Source organism: Pyxicephalus adspersus, chromosome 5 (genome assembly GCF_032062135.1).
Source record: "Pyxicephalus adspersus chromosome 5, UCB_Pads_2.0, whole genome shotgun sequence".
Lineage (NCBI taxonomy): Eukaryota > Metazoa > Chordata > Amphibia > Anura > Pyxicephalidae > Pyxicephalus > Pyxicephalus adspersus.
The window spans coordinates 99,510,604-99,531,254 of NC_092862.1; the positions used below are offsets into that span (position 1 = coordinate 99,510,604).

At 35.5% G+C, this 20,651-nt stretch overlaps 1 protein-coding gene across 1 annotated transcript in view; it reads left to right on the top strand.

Moving 5' to 3' along the window:
- CNTNAP2 (contactin associated protein 2) overlaps positions 1–20,651 on the top strand; it is a 902,024-nt gene that overhangs the window by 262,482 nt on the left and 618,891 nt on the right. Inside the window, exon 2 of the mRNA XM_072412254.1 lies at positions 8,033–8,143. Coding sequence (XP_072268355.1) covers positions 8,033–8,143 — 111 coding nt within the window. The remainder of the gene's footprint in view (positions 1–8,032; positions 8,144–20,651) is intronic.

Consider the following 20,651-nt stretch of genomic DNA (forward strand, 5'->3'; position numbering starts at 1 on the left):
AGGTGCAACATTACTGGAAGAACATGATTCAATTTCTTAATAGATGAAGCCATTTATAATTAGTTTCCAGATCATTGGTTGCTATATCACCCAAATGTGCATGATGGATGGTGTCTTAGTATACACTGAAGATAACTAAGTTAAACTTCGCTTTACAAGTTTTTTGACATCTGTATCTTCGTCATGTGGCCACCAGAAATTTTGGGTAACAAAGTAATTTAGTAGCCAACGCTACCACATCCCAAAAACATCCCGAGAATCTATGACTATATAGGAGACATTAGATTGTGAACATTTAAATATTTAGATATTATATTATACAGCTGAATGTGTCAGTGATGGAACACACATCTCTCCCTTCAGGGCCATTTCCAGCCAGTTTCGTGCCCTCAGCAAGGAATCTCTGGTGTCATCCCCACCACCTTAGTGGTGCCACCCATTTTAGTAAGTCACCTCTAGCAGCCATAAACATGTCCTACTAATGGTTATACAATCATGGGCTTAGCTATTTAGTGGTATAGCCGGGTGATATGGAATTCAGTGGAGACCCAAAGGCTAAAAGGTAGTTCGGAGGGGGCTGGAGAGGTACGATGGGGTTCAGGGTGGAACAGAGGGGTATACTTGAGATATTTGAGGGTTTGGTGATCAGAGAAGGCTGAAGAGAAGTTCTGGTGGTCAGTAAGGACTAGGTGGGTAATTTAGTGATAAGTGAGGGCTGGAGGAATGTGTTTGATAGCAGAGGCTGGGGGGTACATTAATTTTTATTGGGGGGCTGGAGGAGTACATTGGTTGCCACTGTTAAGGAGGCAAGGCACTTCATAAGGAGAAGGGCTGCGTGGCAACCCCTGCTTCTTTTAATGGCACTAGAAAAAAAGAAATATAATGTACTACAATATGTTTGATAGGTGTACAAATATAAAATTATAAAGTGGTTTATGCAGATGACAGACAAATATTTGCTCTGTATGCATAGCTGGTTTGTCTAACAGGTGGGGCTGCATGCATTATATGGGACCAATCTTTCCTATATAACAAGTTGACATAAACAAAACTGTAAATCGTAAATAGAATATTACATTATGTACAGCTGAACAAACCTTTTGGAAAACAAATCTAGCTTTTGTAGCAACATTTCCTTGTATTATAAATATGCAGATACAACTAACAGGGCTAGTACATCAAACTGTATGGTAATGGATGTAAATAGAATGACTCCTCTATACTAAGCCATGTGAAAAGTGCAGATAAAGCTAGCAATGAATTTTAGATGACTCCTATTTACTCCTATAAATTCCATTAATCACTATAAACTATAGTCACAGTATACTTTCAATAAAGTCCAATGCTCTACATCTATTTTACTGGAAAGTTATTTGAATTAAATAATATTACTTAAATGCAATGTTATGATCATTACCTATCACGGTAAGTATCAGGAACATTGCAATGTTCCCAATAACACTCAGTCAAATGTGATTCATCGTTTTCCTAGAGCAGATTGAAATCAAGGTATATGATTAGGTAAATAGGTAAGAACTTTACTGTTTCCGGTTGTACTGAACCGCTCATAGCCAACCCCATTCATTCTTTAAGGGTGGTTGTGGGTGAGATGCTTTATGTAGGCATGGTTCAGGGTTAAAAGAAACTGAAGTCTGAACAAAGCTCTACTGACTTACATAAAAACCCACATTCACCTTCATTGGCTTCAAAGGCTGCATGTGGTCAAAGAAAAGTTCTCCCTTGTGTAGAAATCTAACTAAAAGTTACCTTGTAGTGGACTGCTAACAAAATGACCAGTCTGGATAAATCAAGGTCACCATTTCAATTTTCAAAATGTGTAACCAGCAATTTCTCATATGATTATAGCTTTCAAACACAGTGCTTATTATAATCTGATTGAAGTGAGTTGAATAAAACAAAAAATCCCAGAAACCTCAGAGAAATATAATAAAGTAAATAAGGTTAAGCTGTGTCATAAGGACAATGACCCCATGTAATACCATGTGAATGTGCATTAGTTACCAAGCAACATAAAGCAGTTAATCAGTGTTTGTTGAGCAGATGTTCTCAAAGGACTGTCAACTGTGTTTCTGTCTCTCTCTTTATCATGTTATTCAGTAGTGACAGCTTAGTACCAGTCTAACATACATAAACTAGTGTGATACAATAAATTGCAGCAGGAGAATTCCCGACTTACATCATGCATCACAGCACCCTCTGGACATGTCACATTAAAACTTGAACAGCCCTGCACAGACAAGCTGTAGGAAAGTGTTACAATTATCTGCATTTTTTATTTTATTTTCCAGCATTTGCTGTAAAAGATTGATCAGAGTACTTCCAAAATCAGCTTCTTGATAGAAACTGTAAGAGAGCCTTCTGGGTAAACCAAAATAAAGCACTAGTAAAAATGACAATTTAAAAGACAACTCTAACCACCAGCAACACATTCTTTAATAGTACACACACATATACTATCCCTTTTACTGTGCACATGAAGAACCAAGCATTCATGCTCTGCTGTATTTCTATTCTTGTGACAATTCTCATTAGACGATGCACCTTCTCTCCATAACTAATCACAGAGTGGGTTTGCAGTTCTTTTGTGAATAAATAGTGATTAGTCAAGGAAAGAAGGAAGCGTCAGAAGGAGAGCTGCTGTTCTTATTGTCTGTGACTGTTCACTGGGTATAAATTATTTTTATATTATATTTATTATTATATTTTTTTCTTCAACAGGGACAGTTAGGAGATAGCACCAGTGGAGGTGTCTTTTCATTTTAGTACTATTTTTGGTGACTGGTGTTGAATTTTAAAGGGGAACTAAATCTAAGAAACAAAAAATTCCCAGCAGTCAGTTCTTTATTGCAAAAAGAATGTGCTTTTCTTCTTCTATAGTAAAACAAACTTACCTGCTTGTTCACCAACTTGTTATGTGTGCAAAATATTGAATGTTGAATGTGCATGCAAAGCTCAGTTTATGTCATAGTTGACTCCTGTGAGTTCCATCATTTTGGATTGATCAGTGAAGATGCCCAAAGACCTGAACTCAGAAGATGTCAGCATAAGCAATGGAGCAAGGAGAGACAGATTTAGTTCCACTTTAGACATCGGTTAGGTGTGCTAAACCTAGTGGTTATTATAATTACCCTTGCCATAAACACATGGGTGTATGGATTTAAAGAAATGCTGAAAAAACAACATTGAGCAAGTTGTTCTCCCAGGAGCTCTGCTAACCCTACTCCTCCCTCCCAGAGCTCCTTCTCTGTAGTTACATTCGGGATTAAAGACTGTAAGAGTGCTGATTTACTAGTATGATGGGTAAGTAGAATGATCTGGGATGATAAGATACAACTTAAGTGCTTTCATTGTGAATTTAAGGATTCATTTCTCCAGAGTTTTGTGAGCTACATGAATTAGCGAGGGGTTGTTGTAACACTCATTTACTGTTTGGTAACAATATGTACATGACTATACATAATCTACCCTCTGTTTTATTCTATAAGGTGGTTATACAGCGTTCTAAAACATCCAAGGGATGGAAATGAATACCGTGTTTCCCCCAAAATAAGACAGTGTCTTATATTTATTTACCTCTGAAAATCTCATTAGGGCTTATTTTCAGGGGATGTCTTATTTTTCTCACAAAAAATCTATATTTATTCATGTACAATAATCTGTATTTACCAAAACCTGCAACCAATATTACTATAGAAAGAAACCTCTGTGTTACCTGTGACCTGTCAAAATCACAGATTTCTTCTGTTATATACAAGAAGTCATGAATAAGAATTGACATAAATGAGTAATGAAAAAAAACACAGCTTCATAAGCAAACAAGTGCAACATAACAAGAAAATCTGCTGACAATTAACATGTGACTCATAGAGTTACATGTTAAATCTGAGTAAAAGCAAAAAAAAAAAAAAAATAATTAATAAATATGCATTGCTGCTAATGAATAAAATACCAGCAAGGACTTTTTGAAAAGAGAATCCACCAACCTCTTAGTGCTAGTGTCACACCAGAGTACTGTAGGTTAATTAACCCTGCGATTTCTTCACCCCTTGCTCCAGTGCTTTTGAAATCTCCTGCTCTCTCTCTCTCTCTGCTCCTTCCTTCCTCTTGGCATCCCTCCGTGTACCACGTGACCACAACCTCCGAAGAAGTCAATAGGGCTTACTTTCGGGGGAGGACTTCTATTTCAAGCTTGCTCGAAAACAGCCAAAAATCCTGCTAGGGCTTACTTTCAGGGGTGTCTTATTTTCGGGGAAACACGGTAGCAAAAGCCCTGGGATCAACCTAATTTTGGGAAAAAACTATTGGCTAAAATTCCAGCAAAGTTAGGAAGTCTGAAGGTGGCAGTAGGTACTTAGCCATCATGTTCACGTTGACTTTTTAATATGCTGTCATTGTATCTGTGAACTAACATTGTAAGGCCCCTATTAGCCCTCCAGATTCCTTTAACAAGCATCTGTGGGTGAGTGATAAGAATGAATACTGTGTACACGCTTTGTAAAATAAAATACAAATGTGACATGATTATATTTATTGGAATGAGCAGTATTTAGAAATGGGCAGTTAGCTTTTCTCATTGCTGTGAACTGGAACCTCTCCTGCAGAATGATGGTACATGTAGAAGTGGGGGTGTGAAGTCATGGCGGTTATGGGAGAATGGGGTGATAACTATGACAGATTGTTTTTCAAGATACTGCACCTGTTTTGAAAACATAACATGATATCATAAATAATCCTGTTAATATGTTGGTTTCTTATTTACATGCTTGGCTTACATCCAGAAGCTGGGCACACAAGTATTTGCAGAACAATACATCTGTGAAATGTTAATAGGAGATAAATAGCAGTGATTTATCTTCAGGCGCATTAAACATTTAAACTACTAACCCAGCCGCCGAAATGTATTTTATAAATGTACCGCAGAAAGGAAAAAATTGTGTTCTTTAAAGGATTACTCCAGCCTACACCCTCATTTCAATATTACATAAATCATTAAAATCACCTACTCACCTGTCAACATTTATATTTAGTATGTATTGTAAAGTACTGGCACCACCTGCTGAATAAAAGTAATATATCTAAGTACTTATCATGTATGTGTATTATTAACACAATAAAAGACACACTACAGCAGTGAAGTGTGGTGGTTTAGAATGTGTCCATATTTTACTACACTTCAATAGACAACGTAAAGCAACTGTGAACACTGTTAAAAAAAAAAAACTTTTTTTTGTTGTGTGATGAGATTCACTGCCAGCCCTTTCCAAATAGATGGGCTACATCATACCTTAAAGCATAAAACAAAGTGAGATTTGGATTTTTGATTCTTTATTGTTTCCACAAAAGGTGCAGTATATACAAAGCTGGGCTGTGAACAGCTCTCAATCCTGTGTCCTACCCTTTCTTGTGTGTAAGTTATCACCCTCTAAAAGACTTCTAATTATTTATTATCCTGTCTGGATCTGTTTATTATCCTCTCTGGATCACTTAATAATGTACACATCAAATCTCACAGTCCGAGTAATGGCAATAAACAGAAAGAGCATTAAAGAGCACACTAAGTGCCAGCTAATCAGCATTATTTTAATTCTTGTCAAGGTCAAACATGCAATAACTGAGCATATATTGGAAGCTTTTCTTAGCCAGGAAGTTTATCTTTAAATATAACTCCTCAGTTGGATGTTCCCTATTGTAAACTGTGCCAGTGGTTGGGCTCCTCAGGAGGATTGGGTTAAAAGAGATTAGAGTTTAGACTGAACAGTAATTATCAACCTGTTTCCTGGCCCCAGAGGCTGACAACACAAGTCTGCTGGACACCTGCAAGCAAAAATGTTATAGTTATAGGCAACCAGCAAAGCCATATAGTAAAGACGTGGATAAAAGGAGCCTGTCCTGACAAAAAAGCATGGAGCTACCATTGTTGAATTATTTTTTGTAAAGCTAGTTGCCATGCTGATCCTTTTACTTTACTTTATAATTTAAATCAATACAGTAACATTTTTCTGATTTCCTAATAATCATTTTTCTCCTGGATCAGTGAATTAGAAAGGAATTAAGTAATTGGAATTATATGTCAGTAGGGATTAGCAAGCAAAATTTTTCATTTCGATTTTGCGGCAAATTGGGTCTTTCTCGCTTACAGAACATGTAAGCCAGAACAGCCTTACAAAGTCATGTTCTCACCAAACTCACATGATCTCTCAATGGAGAATCACTGGGCTGTACATATCAATGATTAGTACAGCCCGGTGACCGTGGGAATTGAACTCAGATGAACTCTCAATGAAGAAACTCCATTGAGAGTTCATCTGGAGTTCGCCTGCAGTCACGGCTGATTGAAAGCACTCGCGTGCCTCCAATCAGCTGTGACCACAGTTTCCTACGCTCAATGATAAGTACAGCTCAGGGACCATGGGAACCTGCGCTTCAATGGAATTTGCGAAATCCGTTCGCTGAAATTTTGCGGACCCATCGTAAGTTCAGGGAAATTTGCAGGAGAATGTTAGAGGCATTCTGGCTCATCCCTATATGTCAGATACTTCCTAAAGTCACTGAAAAGTTTTGATGCTGTTTAGTGTAGGTAGAAAGTAGATATCTTTGAAACTTTCTATTACCCACTATTGGAAATTGGCTTGGTTTTAGTTCCAGATGGTAATAATGGGGAGTTGAGGAGCCTAAAAAATAAAGTGGACCTATACTGACAGTATATAGTTTGGAAATTGTTTATCGTTTTCATTTGATTGGCTCTTTATTGCTAAAATTGTCAACATTATGTTGAGGCTTTCTATGCACCATGATATGCTGCTACCGTTACTCGTCTCTGCCCCTTAGGTGTACACTGTCTACTGGCAATGCTGCATCATGGGGGAATGGCAAAAGTGAAAAAATATGCCCATAAATACAAAGTCAGTGCCAGTTGCCACTTTTTTAATGAGAGAGGATCCCAAAGGATATAGCTTAAAAGGTGTAACAAAGTCATATGGGCCCCATGGGACCAGCACCTCCAAGCAGGGACACAGGCTGGACTTAGGGTTCCACAGTAAATGCCTACGGGAATGTGGTTGTACTATTGGGTTCATTATCTGGGAAGGAATGAATAGTGATGTTATTGGCCTCCCCCCTTGCTAAACAAACAACAACTTTGTCCACCCCCTTAACCCCTCTTTCTATTGCCTTCTTTCTTTATCCCCCTCCTTCAACCTGATCATATATCTGATACAACTGATACCTTTGTTATGGCGAGATATCTCTGGATCACTTGGCGCAACAGGTGCATCAGATAGTCCTGGAGATTGTTCTACATATTGTGAAAACCAGGATGTATTTGCAATTTCAATATACACTGTTCTTTGTGCCTTGATGACCTATGTATGTAATTGGTCATTGTATTCGTTTCTATTTTACTACTATTCCATGCTTGTTCTATTAAAATTTTTTAATAAAAATTTACATTACAAAAAAAAAGTTGTAATAAAGAATAAGCATCTATAACAAGTGAGCTTGATCTGTTTTGAGAGACTTACATTTTGAGTACAGACTGGCTTTAACTGCCATTTTAAAAGCAATTAGTGTAGGTATCCTAACTTGATCCAATATTATTATAGTACATTCAAGAAGAGTTTAGACTTGAAGAGGTTGAAGCAACACTTTGAACCAATCATGTGTGCTGCAGTGATAATGTGCTAACACGGAGCATGCTGATAGGAGCTCATCAGCCTCATGCTTTTTCTGTACTGTCCAGTCACAGGCTGCTAAAGTCAGGTCAGGAGCTAAGCCCAACTGTATCTAAATGTAGTATAGAAAAACATACTGTGTTGTCTGGAAGGGCTGTGTAAATGTAAGGAATGAATGAACAGAAATAGAAACCCTTTGGCTGATAAAAACAACTTGTATATATTTCATCTGTGTACTTAGTTGTTTGCCTGGAGTTGAGAATTAATGCAATTTCAGATGTGGTTCATGTACAGGATGCTGAATACTAATATTAATCCCTGCTTTCTTTTGCATTTTTCAGAAAAATGCGACGAGCCTCTGGTAGCTTCACTCCAGCCGCAATCCTTTAAAAGTTCATCGATAATGTCTGGAATTTATGCTCCAGTATATGCTAAACTCAACAGAAGAGAAGGTATGATAGTTTCTGCTTATATTAAAATGAGTTATTTCAAAATTTAGGTTTTTATACCAGTTATAACATTGTTTTGTTGTTTTTTTGCAATCTAGATGTTGTTTGTTTGTCACTACTGAATAACATAGATAATCAGAGAAAAAAACTAGTTATAAATATGGAGAAGTGTAAATGGCAAATTTTGTGTTGCTGAAATTTTCATAAAAATACATGGCAGTTAGGAAGCAAAGCAAATATCATTATCTGTATGGCATTAACATATCCCATTATGGTATCAACTGTCCCTTAAAGGGGCTCACGATCTATGTCCCTACCATAGACACATGTCACATAGTAACACAGTCTAAGGACAATTTGATGGGAAGCCAACTACCTAACTGCATTTTTTTGGAATGTGGGAGTACATACAAACTCCATGCCAATAGTGTTCTGGCTCAGATTCAAACCTGGGACCTAGCGCTGTTATACACTGAGCCACTGTGCCCCCCAAATATTCTTATTTGAGCCAATGGACAAATATAAGTTATTCCAAAAAAAATTAATATCCCTTCCCAATTCACACAATAGGATTGAAATACGAAAGGAATATAGGCAGTTAACAAATGAATAATCCCCTTGCAAGAGATATTTCATTTTGTTTAGCAAATTAGAAAAACCTCTATTGCCTTTAACCATCCAAACATGTGCAAGGAAAATATCCAGTTTTTACATTTCCTTGCACATTATTGGGTATTCCCTGCAAAGTGAATTTTCGCGACTTTCACTAAGGTAAGTGATTGATCCCTTGTAGGTCTAATTAACTAGTAAATCAGCTTCAAAGAGTTAAATACATAGAAAAAAATTCTTTAATTGGAATGACATAATACATAGGAAACACACTGAAAACACATACATAGTGACCTTAAAAATAAAGTTTATCTAGGTTCCCAGAAGCAGATGCAGCGTCAATCAAATCATCACAACTCAATGTGTTTCCATTTTGAACTTGTGTCAATAAATGACAGATCCCCTGCACTATCGTATAGCACGGTCAATCCTTAGTGTCGTCATTGACAAATTGATCTGTCTTTGCAATGACATAAGGGTACAGGAAATTGGCTGATTGAACTGATAGAAATGAATGAAGAAGCACGCTGGATGTATTTTTCATGCAGAAATAAAAAAAAAAAGTCTGTTTTTTTGTTTTTTTTTTTGCAAAAAAATTATTTTGCACGATGAAATGATTCTAAAGAAACAATCCATCCACCCTTCCCTAGAAATGTTATACATATACCTTCTATACAATATTTACTGATGCAATCTAAAACTAATCTCTGTGATCTCCACTGAGTAAAATTAAGCTATAATTTCCTATTTGCATCACCTGTACTTCTGTTAGATGATCCAAAATGAGGGTTTTAATTGCTTTCCAACATGGTGATTACCTCTATGTTGAACAATAAATCACTTTCAGTGAATATAATGGGAAGAGTGATTAGTCAGTTATATTTGCACATTCTGTTCCTGTAGAACATGTTGGCAATGTAAATACTTACAGTAAACATTTCCTGAGGGAAGCATGGAGATTACTACTCACTTCCTATTCTGCAAATAATAGTTGTCTGGTTTTCATGTTGACCAACTGGATTCAATACTTTGAGCTTGATTTACTAAGGGAATCTAGACTGTTTACATACCAATGTGAATTATTACCTTGCAAAGGATATTTAATTTTGTTTGGCGAATGTGGTCATAGTTTACTTTGCAAAGAATACCCAATCACATGCAAGGAAAGCTAAAAAATAGGTTTGAACGTGATTGGATTGTTGCACCAAGCAGGGCTTCATCTCATTTACTAAGCTAAGTAAATTACCCCTTGCAAGGAGATAATTTACCATGATAAGTGAACAGCTTAAATTGCTTTAGTAAATCAACCCCTTTAAGTCGATAACTGACTCAAAATGTCCTGGTCGTTACTTTTCGAAAGGTGTATTGCTTAGACAGTGTTATAAATGTTGAGTCAGAATATTAGATAGGCAACATACATTAGAAAATTAGTGTTGGAATTTCAAGATTTACACATATATTTTTCCCTATAAAGAGACCCTGTCATTAGGACATATTTTTCAACAGCAATATTCTCATCAGCATAAATATGCATTTAATGTATTTTAGGCATGGTATTTACAAGCAGATATCCAAATGCACTATGACGGCAACTGGATGCTTTCAAATTAAATGTGATATCAGCCACCCCAGCAGACTCAGAGCTGTCATGCGATAGTTTTCGCCATTGCTTCTTTCTTGGCTGCTACATAACAATTATTTATGGAGTTATGGAACTGAGCTAAGCTAGTACAGTAAATACACTCTCCCAGAATACAAAGGGGCAAAGGTAATGACACTTATTTAGTAAAATTTTCTAGCTATTTGGAGTCACATTGCTCATTTATAAATCAGTTATGCAAAATAGGAAACTGTATGTAAGTATTTACATGTATTCCTTGCTTTTAAACTTAAACTTTTTTGATAGAGACATGACTCTTTTAGCAATACAACCTCTTAATAATGAAGGTAAATTTAGAAGACGGTCTTAGGATCTTAGGATTCGTCTATTGCTCATCAGCCTTGCCTCTTGACTCCATAAGATCCCTGTGTGAGGCTTCACATGACACTATGCCTGTGTTTCTTGACCTTTTTAACAAGGGGGACACCTTGAAATAACATTCAGGTCTTCAGAGAACCCCTTCTATAATTACTATATCCACAGCTCACAGAAATCCTTTAAGATACAGGCTTTAGTGATGCCTTAAAGTTGTGCATGGTGTTATAGAACTAGTAGGGCCAGTCCCAGTAAAAGTATATTTTGATAATGTGTATTTGGCTGTGAATTTTTTTTACATTTAAGACAGACAGACACAGCCCCCCAAACGTTATCACAGCTACAGGTTTTGGTGTATGTAAAAATTGACAGTGAGTCAGCAAGAAATTAAATATATATATAAATATATATATATATATATATATATATATATATATATATATATATATAGAATTAACCCCAAATAAAAAAAAAAAAGAAGAAGATAAAAGGTAATCATTTACCAGCTTGCTGCCAGATATTAGTCTCTATAGGTCTGCTTTGTTTAATAAATCTTTGTTACAAGTTGGGGGGGGAGATTAATACTTCGCACTGCAATACACAGAACTCAAATACAGTTGATTGAATCATCTACACTAATAATTATTCTTATTAAATTAACTCTTCCTGTACTCTCATTATCATCAGCTCCCACACACAGATACTATACCCCAAGGGAAGATTACATAATGTATTGGTCAATGTAAGGTTAATGATTGGGATCCATGGATGATCAAGACATTATGGGCCATCCCCAGATTTTGACAACCATGAAGTCAAATGAAATTTTTGAAAACATTTCCAAGAATTATGGAAATTCGGGTTATTATTATGTTTGTTTTTCAGGACTACCTGACTTTTTTACTGATGCGGTTACTTTATTACTGGTTACTTTGGAGTAACAAACTCAGAAACTATATGCAGAGTGGTTTGACTGTTCACATTCTTGTTCATGGGCTTTAAGTGGCAGCCCTGGACATTTTTTCCGTAAACGTGATATGGACTTCAGGCATGCAACAAAAGATGACCATACTACCAAAAAGGTCATAGACTGAAGACCTATTATAGTAAACTACTAGAGATCACTGCAATTATAGCCTGTACACAAACCTATACTTTTAAATGTTATGCCTACATCCACCCAAAAAAATTACTTTTGATTTTTTTTTAATTCTAAAGGAGGAAAAAATAAAAAAAGAGAAAATAACTGTTCAAATTAGTAAAATAGTGTGAAATAACAATGACAAACTATTCAAATATGAAAACTACTAGAACCAATCTTAAAATATTTTTAGTCATTCTTATAATAATAATTATTGCCAGAAGCTCCACAGCTCAAACTGCTATGCTGGTTCCTAATGAACCCGTGTTTGCACATCTGATAGCAGGCAGTAACAGCTCACTACCACCCCCATTTATTTCCTTTTGGTGGCTGTGGGTAAGATCCTGCACTGCTCTAGTGAATGTGCCCTTATATTAGCTAACATACTAAGGTAATACATATTTTTATTCAAGAGTTTAGCTTTTGAGCGAAAATATCTAATAGTACATGAAACATTACAGTATTGAGTATAGTGTGTATGACTTTTTGGCTGTTTTACAGACACATACTCAGAAAAAGAGTTAAAACCAATGATTAATTTTGTAGAAAACAAGAAAGCTGACAGACTGTTAGTAACACACATTTTCTACATGCTGTGCTGTTTTGATCGAATGAAGGAAATCATCTGGAAATTAAAAGGATTGCACTTTAAAAGACGGATAGAACTTTTGATGTGATTTGTTGCTAGGTACCATAAACAACAAATGCTTTTTGGTTCCCTGAATGACCTACAATGACCTATTAAGACTTTAACTTATAAAGATGGACTGATAACATACCTTGTAATATAACTAAATACTTTAATGTATAAATTAATGCTTTAAAGATCATTGGTCAGTAGTAGAGCTGAAGTCCACACTCGGATTCTAGTAATAATCCTTTCTCACCTGCCCCCCTTTACCCCTAGTTCACAATTTTAAAATTATGTTTTTTTCCAAAGAGAGATCGCAGTGCAGCATTACATACAGTGTTAAGGTTTGTTTTAAATTAGCATTTATGAATTATTTTACCCCTGAGGAATCTGTTGTTTGTTATCACAGCTTTATTGGGGGTTTGACCTGGCCATTGGTTAGCATTTGTTACTACTATATGTCCTAAAATGGGATTGGAAATTGGAGGCTTGTCTGGCACTCCCAGATAGCCATTTATGCTACGATTGTTTTATTATTAGGTGTGATGACTGAACAACTGTGACTGGCGCATGTTTGATTTTGACAGTTGTGTCAAAAAAGCTGTGGTCTTGCTTTTTTAACAGCTTGTTTTTGTGTCATGTATGGTAAGGCGATGGTTTGAATTGTTAGGATGGTATATGTCTATGCTTTCCAGCAGCCAATATATGTTTCTGATGTGATACAATTAAAGTTGTGTTCTGGTTTGGAAGAATTTCTAATCCTATCTTCTGATCATACTTTAGGTTTACACAAAGTGTTAGGGTATAAGGTAAGTACAAATATTAGAGGTGGTCAGAACAGAAAAATTTAAACTTGGATCAATAACACTCCTCATCGTAAGTCAATTAGATTGAGAAATCCCAACAAGATTCAGAATTCAGAGTCAGGTTTCACATTTTTAATGAGCCATAATATACTTGAGATTGCCTCCATTGAGCCCATGACAGCTGTATTATCCAGTAACCTACTATACTTGACAGGTACAGAAATGTTGGATCAGTACTTGGATTGCTCCATATTATGCCCTATATATCCTTCATGTAAAGCTGCAAAGCATTGTAAGTTCATGGCATAAGGGATACCTTCAAAAAAAAAATGGGGCTTACTGTTGCCATGATTCTTTACTTTTATAACAATGTGACAGGACAATCTAAGACATTTCAATTTCACTCTTTGCTAAATTCTAAATATAATATAATGGCCAATAACTGTTTATTTAAGCACTCATTAACTAGTAGTAATCACTAGGTTTACAGCTCAGCCTTCACACCTTTTTAATAAATCCATCAAATTGATTGTTCATAAATGCATGTGCACTAGTATTTTCTGAAATAAACTCAAAATGTAAGGTAAAAAAATGTTTTTTTTTTTTTATGGTGACCCCATTGGCTGCTTACATTTATCTTCATCCTCCATTATATGTCCAGCTACTGAAAGTATGAAGTCCTATGTAAGCTAAACAGGGCTGAGAAATATTAAACCATCCATCTTGTTTATTACATATGTATGACTTTTATAATATTTAAAAAATAAAAATTGTGTTAGAGGAGTCACATTTTTAATTTATAGCTTAATACAAAATACTTTAAATACCTTCTGCTAAATTTAACATTTGTATGGTTGAAATGTTGATTTTAGTTAATGCACAAATCTTCTTGTGTAGTCCATAGATCACCCCCAGAACCTGTCACATAAAGGGTCTATTACTTTTTTACAGCAGTATATCTGTACCACAACAATAGAATGACAGTAATGTTGTGTGCTGCTCTGTGGGACACAGACTTTTCTTCTTACAATACCTGATTAATAAGAAACTGTGTCTTCAAATAGAGGGCTCACACTGAGATATTCTCAGAAAGGTATTGAAAGAAAATGTAAAACAGATTAGTATTGCAGTAATGCAAAACAGGAGTAGACGCTGTGCTGCTAAAATGGATGACATTGATGAAAGTTTTACTTCTAACTTTGTACTTTTATGCATAGGCAAACCAAGTTTATGTGATGAGATCCATTTGTACACTAAAACACACACCTAAATTTTCTTAGTACAGTCTTTTAATAAACCATTGAATAAAGGGCACTGAGCAAATGCCGAAAGTAATGATTAATTGTTCATTGTAGATCTTCAATACACTTTATTAATCACAAATAGATGTGGTGTTCACAGGCCTTGAAGGTATCCCCGAAATTATTTTAAAAAATAAAATATATTAAACTATTATCACTGGACCTGTCTAGACATCCTAACCTGTGAAAGAAATGGGTGCTAGTTACCTCTTTGCCATACTTAATAACTAATATACCATGTTAGGAAAGACTAGTGGTTAGCTTTATTTTCTTGTTCCTTATGATGAAATATACTAGTGACTACTTAACTCCATAAATCTCTTAACCCATATATAGGAGTATTCTATGGGATATTAAATGCTGCTTTTAGAAAGTATTACCAAGAATTATTGGAAAAAGAACATTTCTGTCATCTCTGCCATTTTAACAAAAAGTAGGTGTGGGGTATGCGGGATCTATGGTAAAAATCAGAGCAGTAAAATGTTCTGCTAATTAATTTGAGTACCAGCAAGAAAGATGGGAAGATTGTGTCCTGCAAGACAAAGCCTTTTAAAAATGCAGTTCTTACTCAGGAATATCCTGTATGTATACCTGTGGGGTTAGAAAGAAAACTCTTGCATTGTAATACATGTGTGGGGAGTCGAGGTTGGTAGGCGGTGAGGGATGGGGGGGTTAGGATGATTGAGTCTTTAGTTCAATCTATCACATTTTTATGACATTTAGGTTGACACAAGCATCCATGAAAGAGAAGTTGTTGGAATATTTTGTAGAGGAACTAAATATTCAATGGCGCCATCTTTTTCTAAAATATGAACTTGAGGGTTACTGGAAACAACGTCCGTGCACAATGGCAGAGACATTTGACCCGATTCATTAAAGCTATACAAGGCTGGAGAGAGTACACTTTAACCAGTGAAGCTAGGTGATCCAGCAAACCTGGAACAGATCTGATCAAGGTTCAAAGCAAATAGCAAATGACTTTGGAGACATCCATTCCAGGTTTGCTGGATCACCCAGTTTCATTGATGAAAGTGTATCCTCTCCAGCTTTGGAGAGCTTTAACAAATTAGGCCCAATGGCAGAATAGCCATGTAAGATCGTCTGATACTCACCCATTGTTCAAAGTTGGAATGTATATGCCAGTCTACTATTCTACCCAAAGAAACCACAACATAATTTAATGACATATAGATGTACAAATTCTACATATAGATGTAGAAGGTAACAGTCTGCAAAATATTTTTTAGGACACAACAGGTAAGCCATGAAGACATACCAGCCATGTATTTTAAAATATCCTGGTGAATTTGCTGCTTTGAGTTAGGAAAACTGAGAGCATATGTTTGGGATGGGTACCTTGGGATCGCCACTCCTAAGCAGGTAACTGTTCCCAATCTCTCGGTGAATGGGAATAAGCTGGCAGTGGCCATAGTCTTGATAGCTGATAATAACACATTTAGGGCTTCCAACTTCTGGAGATTTATCTTAAATTAGGAAAGTGTTTCATAACAGAGAAGTTCCAAGGATAGGTAGAGCATAGATATTGCAGGGTTGTAAATATAGAAGAGAAAGACTTTAAAGACTATGACCATGACCCATATGCCATTTATATCTGGATTAAGTCTGCTCTACCTCAGGAGTGGTTCCAACATCAATAATGTGATGAGAAGAGACAGGCACATCATTAGGAAAGTGTCAGAAAATACTCAATTCACTATCACTTTATCATGGGGTGCGTAAAACGCCTAAATGTGAGATAACATGGAATCACCAAGGCCAATGTATTGCAGAGTTGCTTTCAAGAAGGCCCTCATGAAATAACAGTAGCAGTTTTAAGCCTCTTTCAAAATAGGTATCTCAATCTATTTCAGCCTGTGGAAAAGCCTTTTGTGTGCAAGCTCTGTGGCTCAAACTGGAAATCCATGTACAGAAGTGGATGTCCCATTATCAGTAACTCATTCAACTGACAGATTTCTTTCTAGAAAACAAAAAGAAAGAGTCAAACAAATGAAAACAAAAGGAATTGTTGATTTACCTTTAGTACTTTGCATATCCATTGTGTATTAACTGTATATTTGTAAAAAATAAATAAAAACAACAGTTTGAATTAAAAAAAAATGAGGAAAAATAGAGGAAAAATAAAGTTGAGACGACTTCATGTGCATATTGTATATTACAAAGTTTTAGAAAAAAAAATGAAATACATATATGTAAAAATACATAATATACAAATACTGTAGAAATAATGGTAAATGTAAAATAAAGTACATTTAAAAGTGTTTTTCTTTTTTAAGATTCACTGAATTAAAGCTGAATGTCTGCAGTTCAACTCATAGATTGAGTTGTTTCATATAAAATTAATTGTGATAATGTACAGAACCAAAATTTTAAAAAAAGTTGTCTCTGTCCAAATATTTATAGACCTAACTGTATATATATATATATATATATATATATATATATATATATATATACTCAATCTATGAGTTGAACTGCAGACATTCAGCTTTAATTCAGTGGGTTAAATAAAAAGATTGCATAAAAATGTCACTTTTAAATGTACTTTAAAGTTTTTTTCTAAAACTTTGTAATACACAATATGCACATAAAGTCTTCTCTACTTTATTTTTCTTCATTTTTTTATTTAAACTGTTGTTTTTATTTATTTACCGTATTTTTTGCAGTATAAGACGCACTTTTTCTTCCCCAAAACTGGGGGGGAAAAGTTAGTGCGTCCTATACAACAAAGGTGTGATAAAATAACTAAAATAATATACTCACCCGATACCCGATCCTGCGTGTATCTCTGGCTGCAGCAGCGTCTCCTCTTCTCTCTGGCAGCAGCACGTGTCTTCTCCTGTCTGTAAAGCAGAGCGAAAGAAGCCGGCACAGCGCCACCTGCTGTTCCCTGTCCTGTACAGTGGAAAAAAAGCACAGAGTGATCAGAAGGGGAATTTGAATGACAGAGTGATCAGAAAGGAATTTTGAATGACACAGAGTGATCAGAAAGGGAATTTGAATGGCACATGAGTGATCAGAAGGGGAATACCGGTATGAATGGCACATGAGTGATCAGAAGGGGAATAATCTTTCAGAATCTTTTTTTTCTAGATTTTCCTACTTTAAAATTGGGTGCGTCTTATATTCCGGAGCGTCTTATAGGGCGAAAAATATGGTATTTTTTACAAATATACAGTTAATACACAATGGATATGCAGGGTACTAAAGGTAACTCAAAAAATTCCTTTTATTTTCATTTGTTTATATATATATTTGGATTGGTAAATAAAAACTGCATTGAAGAAAACAGGACAAGGTCTGAAGTGTGGACATTTAATGAGTTCCACTTTTTAAGTGAAACCGCTCTGCTGGAAAGAAGACAATTTGCTTCTGACTCTGTGTTTACTCCCTCTTGCAAGCTCATCGGTTCTTTAGGCAAGAATGAATCTCCAGCCTCAACCACTGCAGGGCTGAGAGAAGCATACAATAAAAATGCAGCACTCGCCTGTCATGCCATTGAAACGATAAGATTGTTCCTTTTCCTAAAGGATTTTTGTTGCCTTTTCGCCACATGTGTTAATCACAAAATCATGCTGGGGAAGGCTAGCCAAGTGCACCTTTTCATTTGGTTCCACTTTCCTACATACCTGTATGATTTTGTTTACATGTGACTTAAAAGTGCTATTCACACAAATCCATTTGCACTGCACTGGAAATTTTCCACCAGTAGCATCTGCCATGAACAATTGAATGCCATGAATTTGTCTTCTAGTGTAAGATAACCATATTGCTCCAAAATCACCATAGTGGTTCTACCACTACAAGTAATGAGTCATTAAATATTTAGAAAAAAAAGCACAAAATTGGATTTGCCTACAGTAACTAATTAAGTTTACCTTTTATTGCCTAGGAGAATTTGTTTTTTTTGGCATCTATGGGTATCCATTTTATTTCATGCAAATTTTCTTTCCTGAAGTTTTATTGAATTAGCCTACAGCTCTGAATATTTTTACTGGTCATGGTCTTTTGAAAAGGATTTTTTTTACCAATTAGATTCTAAATTATGGTTTAAATGAAAAATGTTATGAATAAATTCTTTAAATTGCACGCAAAACACATGTATTTATCCCAAAATTAAAATGTCCAAAATTAGAGTTTAATTGCACAATATTTGTAGTACAAACTAAAAAATATATTCATTTTTTTACAGGATCACATTCAACAGCTGCTCCAGTTACAAAGTTACTCTTAGTGTCATTACAGATAGGAAATGCTTCACATACAGGTGTAAAGTACATTCTCATATTCTGAGGTTTAAGTGAATATACTGTAGTGAAAGTAACAAGTTGTTAAGCAATGGGTGTTGTATATTGGGAAAGTTTTAAGCATTACTAAAAAATAAATTCAGGTCTTTAAAAATTGTAGATACATTGAAAAAAACCCCAAGTTGTTTAATTGATATAATTTTTCCTTGAGTGTTACCCAGAGGCACCCTGGATGACCTTACCAGATGCCCAGCCCCCACCTTCCCATTCCCTTTCCCAAATAGCATAGCCAATCTCATGTATCTGGAACAAAATTGATCTTTATTGTATACAACAAATCTAAAAAAAAAGTACATAAGATGTAAAAAAAAAAAATTCAAACATAACATATTGGTAAATACCTTAACATTACCTAAAATAAAAATATTAATAAAAAATAAAATAAAAATAATAAAGAATCATAACAACATGCATTCCTTTTTTGGCTACAGATCCTGGAAGGCACTAAAAAAACAAAAAAAAAGAATGTCTCCTGAGCCTGACATTGAGTGATGTTTTTGGCCCACAGCCGTCATACTCTGACTGATAAAATTGCTTATTACCATTCACTTAAAAAAAAGCCCATAGGACGCCAAACTAAGATGGGACCCTCCAAACACAATCCAGCACCACTGCAATAAATGTCGTCCAGAGTCTCTGCCACCTCACCACCAACCATCCCTAGTTCACTAACCAAACAACCTCCCTTCTCACCCATAAACAACAAAGGGCAGATGGGCTGGAATCTTTCTCCTTTTCATTCTTGGCTCAGGGCCAAACTATATGTGTATAAAATAAATGTAATAAGCTGTATTTTAAACATTTCCTGTCACTACTTTTTTCAGTGGTGTTTTTATATTTCTAAAAGTTAATTTGATGTGCTTTTTTGCCATAATGCATATTTGTTTTAGAAAAAAAGCACTTAGAACCTCTGCTGTAACACCATATAATTAAATTGAGCATTATGCAATAAAGGAAACAAATAGGTTCCTTTTAATTGTTTCAAAATAGACTTAAATTGGATTTGAATATCTGTTTATGAAGACACAGCAGTTTAATTAAGAAAGCATGCATGTTTTTACACCTAAAAATGAGAACCTATGGAGTAAGAAATTTTGGAGTCATACCAGTTTTGTAAGTGCTGATTTCTAAAAAATGAATGTGTTGTATATTACAATTTATTGCTGTGTGTGATTTCACTAAAAAGACAGACTACTAAAAAAAAAACAAAATGAATACCTTGCAGGCATTCCCTAAACTCTGTATTATCCCAAAGGCTGAATTAGAAAATGCTAACGTCAAGGTGTTATTGTCAAGATGAACTGCTGAAGTTCAAATTGAGTATCAGAATGGGGAAGAGAGGTGGTGTAAGTGAATGTGACATGTTTGTGCACCAATGGTCTGAGGGAATATATCTAGTGACAGGCAGCTCTCCCGCCAAAAAATGCCTGGTTGATGATGAGGTCAGCAAAAAATGGCCAGACTGATTCAAGCAACAGTAATTAAAACAAACACTTGTCAGAACCAGATATGCAGAAAAGCTTTACTAAAAGCACAGAACACTGAACCTTGAAACATAGGGCTACAGTTACAGAAGACCAAACATGGTGCACCTGAGGCTACAATTCATATGGTTCACCAAAACGGGACTTAAGAAACTTTTGACTGGTCTGAAGAGTCTCAATCTCTTCTGCTACATTTTGATTATAACAAATGAAAGCATGGATCCTTCCTGCATTGTATC